The following is a 9,335-nucleotide window of genomic DNA, read 5'->3' as shown; positions in this document are numbered from 1 at the left end:
ATGCCCGACAATTATTCGGTGAATTGCCCGAGCTAATTTTTTGTCCATTCTTCTTTGAAGCAATGGATTCGGATATGGAGCACATCTACGAGCACTATGTTGAGTCATCCAACTCGTCCGACGAGGAGGACTACACTAATGAGACTGCGATGATGCAGGTGGTGCTTGAAGATACGGAACGTGCGGAGGAGCATGCTCTCAATTTCAACCGCAACCGGGTGCGGGCCATTTGAAGCTGATGGATGAATACAGATGCCCTCTTTGCCGTCGATTTCGGATGCGCAAAAATGTCTTCGATCGTCAGTACCATGGCGTCCGGTCCTTTGATGACTACTCATCTTGAAAAAGGATGTCGTGGGAAGGATTGGGTTCTCTGGTTATTAGAAGTTGATACGTCTCCAATGTATCTATAATTTTTGATTGTTCCATGCTATATTATCTTCTGTTTTGGACATTATTGGGCTTTATTATACACTTTTATATTATTTTTGGGACTAACCTATTAACCGGAGGCCCAACCCAGAATTGCTGTTTTTTGCCTATTTCAGAATTTCGTAGAAAAAGAATATCAAACGGAGTCCAAACGGAATGAAACCTTCGGGAACGTGATTTTTGGAACGAACGTGATCCAGAGGACTTGGACCCTACGTCAAGACATCAAACAGGAGGTCACGAGGTAGGGGGGCGCGCCTACCCCGCCCCCCCAGGCGCGCCCTCCACCCTCATGGGCCCCCTGTTGCTCCACTGACGTACTTCTTCCTTCTATATATACCTACGTACCCCCAAACTACCAGATACGGAGCCAAAAACCTAATTCCACCGCCGCAACCTTCTGTGCCTGTGAGATCCCATCTTGGGGCCTGTTCCGGAGCTCCGCCGGAGGGGGCATCGATCACGGAGGGCTTCTACATCAACACCATAGCCTCTCCGATGAAGTATGAGTAGTTTACTTCAGACCTTCGGGTCCATAGTTATTAGCTAGATGGCTTCTTCTCTCTTTTTGGATCTCAATACAATGTTCTCCCCGTCTCTTGTGGAGATCTATTCGATGTAATCTTCTTTTGCGGTGTGTTTGTTGAGACCGATGAATTGTGGGTTTATGATCAAGTTTATCTATGAACAATATTTGAATCTTCTGAATTCTTTTATGTATGATTGGTTATCTTTGCAAGTCTCTTTGAATTATTAGTTTGGTTTGGCCTACTAGATTGATCTTTCTTGCAATGGGAGAAGTGCTTAGCTTTGGGTTCAATCTTGCGGTGTCCTTTCCCAGTGACAGTAGGGGCAACAAGGCTCGTATTGTATTGTTGCCATCGAGGATAACAAGATGGGGTTTATATCATATTGCATGAGTTTGTCCCTCTACATCATGTCATCTTACTTAAAGCGTTACTCTGTTCTTTTGAACTTAATACTCTAGATGCATGCTGGATAGCGGTCGATGTGTGGAGTAATAGTAGCAGATGCAGGCAGGAGTCGGTCTACTTGTCTCGGACGTGATGTCTATATACATGATCATACCTAGATATTCTCATAACTATGCTCAATTCTGTCAATTGCTCAACAGTAGTTTGTTCACCCACCGTAAAATACTTATGCTCTTGAGAGAAGCCACTAGTGAAACCTATGGCCCCCGGGTCTATTTTCCATCATATTAATCTTCCATCAACAAGCTATTTCCGTTGCCGTTCTTATTTTACTTTCTTTACTTTGCATCTTTATCATAAAAAATACCAAAAACATTATCTTATCATATCTATCAGATCTCACTCTCGTAAGTGACCGTGTAGGGATTGACAACCCCTTATCGCGTTGGTTGCTAGGATTTATTTGTTTGTGTAGGTGCGAGAGACTCGTGCGTGGCCTCCTACTGGATTGATACCTCGGTTCTCAAAAACTAAGGGAAATACTTATGCTACTTTGCTGCATCACCCTTTCCTTTTCAAGGAAAAACCAACACAGTGCTCAAGAGGTAGTAGAAGTGCACGTCCGCACTGCGGATGGTTGCATATGGCACGGTCGCTGATTCCTGGGATGAGTTCCTACGGATGTCTGAGAGCACATGCGGAGATGCCATGGTCAGGTTTGCAACTACCATGGTCGAGGTGTTTGTACCTCAGTACCTAAGATAAACAAGTGTGGCAGACACCGAGAGGCTCTTGGCAATCTCCGAAGCAAGAGGATGGCCATGTTTGCTCAGACCACTTGACTGCATGCATTGGAAATGCAAGAAGTGCCCAAAAGCTTTTCAATGGAAATATCAAGGTCATTTTAGGAAGCCCACAATCATTCTTGAAGTAGTTGCATCACATGATCGTTGGATTTGGCACGCTTTCTTTGTCATGTCCGGGTCTCACAATGACATCAATGCGCTGCAGCGATCACTATTGTTTGCCAGCCTGACTGAAGAAAAAGCTCCACCTTGCCACTATACTGTCAATGGGCATGGGTACAACATGAACTACTATATGGTTGATGGTATCTATCCTCCTTGGTTACCTTTGTGAACACCATCTCTAACCCAATTTGTCAGAAAAGTCTCACTTTGCTCAAAGACAAGAAGCAACTAGAAAGGGTGTTGAGAGGGCTTTTGGAGTTCCGCAGACACGTTTTGTAGTTGTTCATGGACCTGCTAAACAATGGATCCAGAGACCTTGTGGGAGGTGATGACTGTTGTATGATCATGCACAACATGATCGTGGTGGATGAGGGTGACGATGCTACCGCAGGTCTTGAGTTTGAAAACATGGATGATCCTGTCGAACTTTCCGACCAAACTCCGGTCACATTTGAAGAGTTTGTTCAAATGCATCAACAAATTCGGCATCAAGCACTCACTTGCAGCTGAAAGAAGATCTGATTGGGCGGTCAAGGGGACAACAATATTGAAGTGTAATATTTGAACTTTTTTAATTAGAAATACCGCTGCATTTGAACATTTCAACTATTTTAGATTACCTTTGCGGCTACTTGAACGTGCAAACTTTAAAAAAAATTAGGGTTGGATGTATGCAGGCAGCGTTGGATGGCTTGCTCCGGCATCAGTTTAGCGGACTGGTTTGCGGACGAATATCGGAGCAAATTTGCAGGTCAGCGTTGGAAATGCCCCAAGAACCTTGGTTTCTCTTAATGTAATCGGAGAGGGAGGCCTCTCTTTTGCTAAAATGAAAAAAAATTCTCATGGACCGTCTAAGCATCTCATAGCTAGCTAGTTCGTCATTGCGTGTGCGTATCAGCGAAATCACTAATTAAGGATTACTCCTTTCAAAGATCACTCCCACCTTCTCAGGTTGCGACAATTGGCGCACTGCATGCCGTGCCTCTCGCGAAAGCATAACCGTGCCTCTCGCGGAAGCAAAACTGTGCCTCTCGCAGAAAGAAAAAACATGTTTTTTCGTTTCCGAGAGGCACGGCCATGCCACTCACGAAAGCACAACCATGCCTCTCGCTGAAGGAAAAAAACAACAGAAAACACGTTTTTTCCGTTTCCAAAAGACACGGGCGCATCTCTCACGAAAGCACAACCGTGCCTCTCGTGGAAGCAATACCGTGCCTCTCGCGGAAGGAAAAGAAAAACAGAAAACACATTTTTTTTGTTTCCGAGAGGCACGGCCGTGCCTCTCGCGAAAGCAAAACGTGCCACTCACGGAAGAAAAAAAAACACGTTTTTTTTCCGTTTTCGAGGGGCATGGATGTGCCTCTCGCGAAAACAAAACCAGGTCTCTCACGAGAGAAAAAAAATGGATTTTTCGCGTAATTTTTTTGAGTCCAAATGGTAAGGAAGACCGGTGAAAACAAAAAAAAAACGTTTAAAAAACCAAAAACACGTGCGAAAAAATAAATAAATAACCCAAAGGAAGCGCCCAGAGCGCGACACGTAACGGCGACTGAAAGCGCGCCAAGTGACACGTTCTCGGCCCACCCTCAAGTGATCGTTGTGAGGCTCCCAAAAGAGCTCTGTTCTCCGGTGTGGTCTGCTTGGCTATGCGTTTGCCACGGCCCAAGTTGATCCGTGTTGCTCAAATGGTACTTAGAATACTTGAATTGGGTTATCAGTCATCACTGCCCATGTTTTTTTCTTTGATATAATTATTAGGTCATCACTGTCTATGTTTAGCCTTGCAGAAGAACGTAAGCCAAGCAAGAGAGAAGCAGGCCTGTCCTGCAGTCCGCACAACCAGAGCGTGTAAAGCAAGCGACGGTTCACGGTGCGCCGCGGGGGAACGTCTTTGCGGGAGTGTGGTGTGACGTCAACATGCATGCATGTTATGGCAGCAGCTAGCTAGCACTGACCGGCCAGCTAACTCTGAAACGCAAATCTCCGTATCGCCGGAGCCGATTTGGTTCTTTTCTCTCCCCGTTTGAACAGACTCTGATGGCGTCGCAGTCAAACAGACGTTCGCGAGTTTTTCCTTTTTTGGACTCATTACAGACTTCCGCAGCTAACTGGTCTTTTTTCTTCTTGAGCTGCTAGATGTGTTTTTTGGTAGGACTAGCAAAAGGGCCCGTGCGTTGCAACGGGAAAAAAATAACAGACGCTCTTAATTTACAAAAAATGATCTATAATCTGAGTATTTGTAGCTACGGCCCAAACAAAGATGGTCTTTGCCTACAAAAGCACAAGTTCAAGATTCCACACGTCTTTTATTTAAACACGGCTTGCATGTAGATTTAATACGTACAAAGAAACAGGCAAGTGGTCTTCAATTTCGTCTCCAATCTTGATTTTGCTAAGATGTCCATCCACAATCCGGACCAGTACCGATATGAAAGAAAGACGGATAATACACTGTTGATTAAGATTGCACCCTAGATAGTACTTTTTTAAATTGTTAACAGTTAAAATAACATCATATTCAGATTCTATATATTTTTCTAATTAAATTTCACATATAACATGTTAAAGTTGGAGTTACGGTTTAGAAGATATGAGTATTTTAAAAACATTTGATATGTACTGCAAGTATAATGTAAGAAACATCAGGGAATTTTGTATAAAATAGCGTAACAGACTATGAATACTTATTTTCTGTATTATTTCGGTATGATAGCTCCGGCGCGGGCTATTCGACCGACGGGCACCTCGCGTGAAAAACATGCAAGACGATTATCCAAGTTTTTTTTGATAACTAGCAAAGTGGCCCGCTCTTCGCGGGCTAGTATTTAATAAAGTTAGTTTGAAAGAAGTAAATATTTGCCGGTTCTTTGGGCTAGTCATGAACTTGTTATTTTTAGGATATAAGAGGCCTTCCTTTCATGTTTCGGGGTAATGAAAGCTATGCTGGTGTTGAGAAGTGCATCCATGGACGCAGTGGCATCTGCACGCACCGAATCGACGGCGCGCGTGCCGTCGCGATTCGAATCAGCCGAGAGTGCTAGTTAGAGTATAGGTAAGCGTTGGACAGCGATATATAGCGTATATGTGTATTCGAAGCTCGGCGCCTGACAGTACGATCTGACACGCCGAGTACGCTCGCAGGCGGAAGGACGAAAAACTCTTTCCACCACGACGAACGGCAGTACTGATCGCTGGCAAGTGGCAACGTCCTTTTCCACCACGCAGAAGCATCCTGCTGTTCTGATCCATCGCCGCTGTGCCGAGATGTCCCGGAGCTCCTTGTCTGCTCGTCGTCTCCGGGCAACTCCAACACCGCTGCCATTGATCTTGTGCCCAAGGTGCCCCGGGACCAGGATAAGGTGGTATGTGTCCGGAAAAACCGGAACCCGACATCCGGTTCTACGAATGCCCGAACCAGGCACTAAGTTGCACTGAACACTCGATCCATTGATGAACCCGTTTTCTGTATTTGTTCATCATTCAGTTTGAAAATAAATGCAGGACGGAAGGTGGTGTTTGCAGCTGTTGGGGCACCGGGTCGGAAGGACTGAATTGCGCATGAGTCGACGGTGCGCGCCCCGTCGCCGGCGCCTGCCGACGCCACACCTCCGCCCCTAGAACTGAACGCACCGGAGAACTCGATATCAGACAAGGCGCCAACCTGGCCCAGAAGCGCCCGGCCCTGATCCAACAGCCGCATCTCTGGCGAGTCCACGCCTACGACCGAATCGGCCACGGCCGGACCGGCGGCGCCCAAAACGTACGCCACCTCGCGCACCGCTGAATCGGTTGTCGCCCCCGTCGATCTGTAGTACCAGCGCGCGGAGCAAGCTCGTAAGCCCTAGAGTCAACGAAGAACAAGGATAGAAGCAGAATTTAACTCACCCAGAGGCCAACGCCGGCGTCGTCGCTCCGGGGATCGCCATGATTAGATCCAGACAGACCTCGAGCGCCCAATTTGTTGCCGGTTTAGTGTGGTCTTTGCCCCCAATCGAAAAAGGGAATTGATATGAGACACAGGAGCAGGACAGGGGTACAGCCGTCGTACTCGTACATCCCCCCCAGACTGCGCCGTCCAAACAATTTTAGAGAAAGGCTAATTTTTTTTAAATAATACTTTTTTTATATTAAATTACACAAATATTACGTCGAAAAAATATTTTTCACAAATAATACACCGTCGGCCCGCAGCGGGCCGACTGGACCTAATCGGCCCATAGCAGGCCGATCGGCTTGCTGCTGGCCGACTGCTGGCCCGCCTGGCACGCGTCGGCCTCGGATTGGGCTGGCCACGTCGCGAGGGGGAGGGAGGGAGCTGTCGGCGCGGGCGTGCCCCTGTCGGCCTGCCGCGGGCCGATCGGCCAGCTGCTGGCCGACAGGATGCGGCCCCACCTTGCGCGCGGCTGGCCGGCTCCCTGCGGCCTTATCCTCCCCTTCCTCCCTTCTTCTTCTGTTCTTCTTCTGTTCTTACCTTCTCCTCTCTCTACACAAAAATGCCACCAATTTATACACCTAAATGAGCAAGTTTTTTACGATTTTGGCACCGTGAATGGATTCAACTCAGTTAGGGCAGCCAAAAGAGGTCTCGATCTATCGATGGGGTAGCTCGTGGTGGTCGTGGTGAGCATTTTGGTGGAGGTGGTGGTGGTGAAGTTGGGGCAGTGTGGTGGAGGTGAAGCTGTCGTTCGTCGTTCTTCGTTGGAGGCGGAGCACCGGCAGTTTGGTGGCCGCCGTTCATCGTTCTTCGTTCGCATGCACTCTTCAAGGGTATATTTCAGCAAACATTTTATTTTTCGTAGGTGCTCCGGTAGTATTTGTTAATATGTTTCGATGAGAAATAAATTAGGTGTGCGATTATTGTTATTTGCCCCGGTAGTATACGTAAATATATTTAGATGTCAACTAATTAGTTGTGTAAAAATGTGTAGTTGCTCCGGTAATATTCCGTACTATATGTGGATGTCAAGTATTTAGGAGTGTCAGTATTTGTAGTAGTTCCGAAAAAAGGTCCGTAATATAGGCAGTCCAGCCAAATATATTAATCTGTCAATATTTGTAGTTGCTACGGCAAATATTCGTAATATACTTATAGGTGTGTGAATTGTATTAGTTGCTCCGTTAATATTCTGTAATATATAGCTAGGTAATATATAGACATGTCTAATATTTGTTAGTGGGGATATTAAGTTGTTGCTTAATACTTGTATTTCGTTGTTGAAAAAAAATAGGTGAGTCGAGATGTCCGATGTAGTGAAGTTCAGATTTACTACGGTCCTGGTACTGTCCAAACAACTGAGATGGGAGCAGATCTCAGTGAATTTACTCACATAGAGGTGCCAATGAGCGCACCACAAACATGGTCAGTCAGTCAGTTGAAAGAATGGATTGCGGCAAGTTTAGGTCTTGATACTGAAACACACACCGTCGGTGTTCATGCATTGTGGACACGGTCAAGTTCAATAATTTACTTTTATTTGAGGCCAATAGAGGGAGACTCCGATTGGGTGCGGTGGTTACAAGGTTGTGAACGAAGGGGATGCAATCATGTTGCTTTAGTGCTTCCCGTCGTGAAGGAGGTCACTGCACATGAAGGCGAGGGTGGCTACGATCCTGGTCATAGCAGTGTAGGGAGGCAGTTATCTATGTCAAATGCTAGATGATGGTTACGAACATGGACAGAGCAGTCAGGTAGAAGGAGGAAATGCTTATGGTTATGAATCAGGGCAGAGTAGTCAGGTACAAGGAGGAAATGCCGATGGTGATTACAATGGCGAGGTGGACGCTGACGAGGTAGATGGGCACATGCAGGACCAGATGGAAGAAGAAGACACCGATGTTGAAAGGGGTCATGCCGATGATTTTGACGAGTCAGATGAAGAAGAAAATGCAGAGGAGGTCCCGAATCCTGCATCATGGAATCATGACTTCTCATCTGCAATGACCGTGAATGATGTACATGATTCAGCCTGGCAATATCACCAGAACAATATTGCGACGGGTGCTATGTATCCTAACAAGCAAGCCCTGAAGGATGCAATAATTAATTGGGCAATGTCCACGCAAAGGGTTTTCACAGCTCAGGTGTCGAGTCAGAAATTCCTGACAATGGTATGCAAGAACGCAGATTGTCCCGCCAGGGTGCACGGCTTTCTCCCTAAGTATGGCACAAATTGGGTGATAAGTGACTTAGTCAATCACACTTGTCTTATTCCCTGCATCCCTGAAGATCATGCCAACCTTTCATCCACGCTTATTGCTCGGTTGTTTTACGATGAGATAGTGCAGGGCAAAGCTATGGAAGTGAAGGCAGTCCAGACAAAAGCCTTCGCCAGGTTCAAGTACAGAATTTCTTATGGCAAGGCTTGAGGGCTAAGCATGCAGCGCTTGAGAGGAGATTTGGTTCTTATTTTGATGCATATGACTCTGTTCTCCACCTCCTCCACACCCTGCAGCAGCGGAATCCAGGCACCTATATCGATATCCAAGACATGTTCATGCCAGAGTTCCCAACTGTGAGGGTGTTGCATCGTCTCTTCTTCTCTTTCGGTGTATGCATCGAAGCTTTCAGGCATTGCCGATGTGTTGACGGTACTTTTCTCACAGGCAAGTACAAGGGTCAGATCCTGACAGCCATAGGTCAAGACGGCCAAAATCAAGTCGTCCCACTGGCATTTGCTTTTGTGGAGAGTGAGAACATTGAAAGTTGGACATGGTTCTTCAGGCAGTTGAAAATATCAGTTGTGAAGGAGAAGCCCAATGTGTGCATCCTTCATGACAGGCATGCAGGTATACTCAGTGCGATAAGGACATGACAAACCCAGGCCCTGAGGAACAAGTTCCATGGCAGGACTTGCAGAGCCGTTGGTGCATGCGCCATCTGGGGGCTAATTTCTTCTCGCAGTTTAGAAATAAGAACCTGATGAATCTGTTCAAAAAACTCTGCAAGCAGAACCAGTTATGGAAGTACAATTTGATACGCGGCAGACTTAATGTGTGC

General features: G+C 46.4%; 1 protein-coding gene across 1 annotated transcript; it reads right to left on the bottom strand.

Annotated features, from left to right (window-relative positions):
- Positions 1-5,499: 5,499 nt before the first annotated feature.
- On the bottom strand, positions 5,500-6,342 carry LOC123049731 (uncharacterized). Its single transcript, XM_044472616.1, has 2 exons — positions 6,224-6,342; positions 5,500-6,144 (listed from the first exon to the last, which is right to left on the bottom strand). Exons 1-2 carry the CDS (start codon positions 6,262-6,264, stop codon positions 5,760-5,762), a joined length of 426 nt encoding a protein of 141 aa, XP_044328551.1. The 5' UTR covers positions 6,265-6,342; the 3' UTR covers positions 5,500-5,759.
- Between the last annotated feature and the right edge of the window lie 2,993 nt (positions 6,343-9,335).

Source organism: Triticum aestivum, chromosome 2D, assembly GCF_018294505.1.
Source record: "Triticum aestivum cultivar Chinese Spring chromosome 2D, IWGSC CS RefSeq v2.1, whole genome shotgun sequence".
Classification (NCBI taxonomy): domain Eukaryota; kingdom Viridiplantae; phylum Streptophyta; class Magnoliopsida; order Poales; family Poaceae; genus Triticum; species Triticum aestivum.
The sequence above is the reverse complement of the archived record's forward strand: the minus strand, read 5'-3'. Positions and strand labels throughout refer to the sequence as shown.

What these genes read in the sequence shown, in the direction of transcription:
- LOC123049731 (XM_044472616.1), bottom strand. Translation starts at nt 6,264, where the DNA reads ATGGCGATCCCCGGAGCGACGACGCCGGCGTTGGCCTCTGG. An exon ending in ACGCCGGCGTTGGCCTCTGG is followed by an intron (nt 6,145 to 6,223) that starts GTGAGTTAAATT and finishes CTGGTACTACAG; the next exon opens with ATCGACGGGGGCGACAACCG.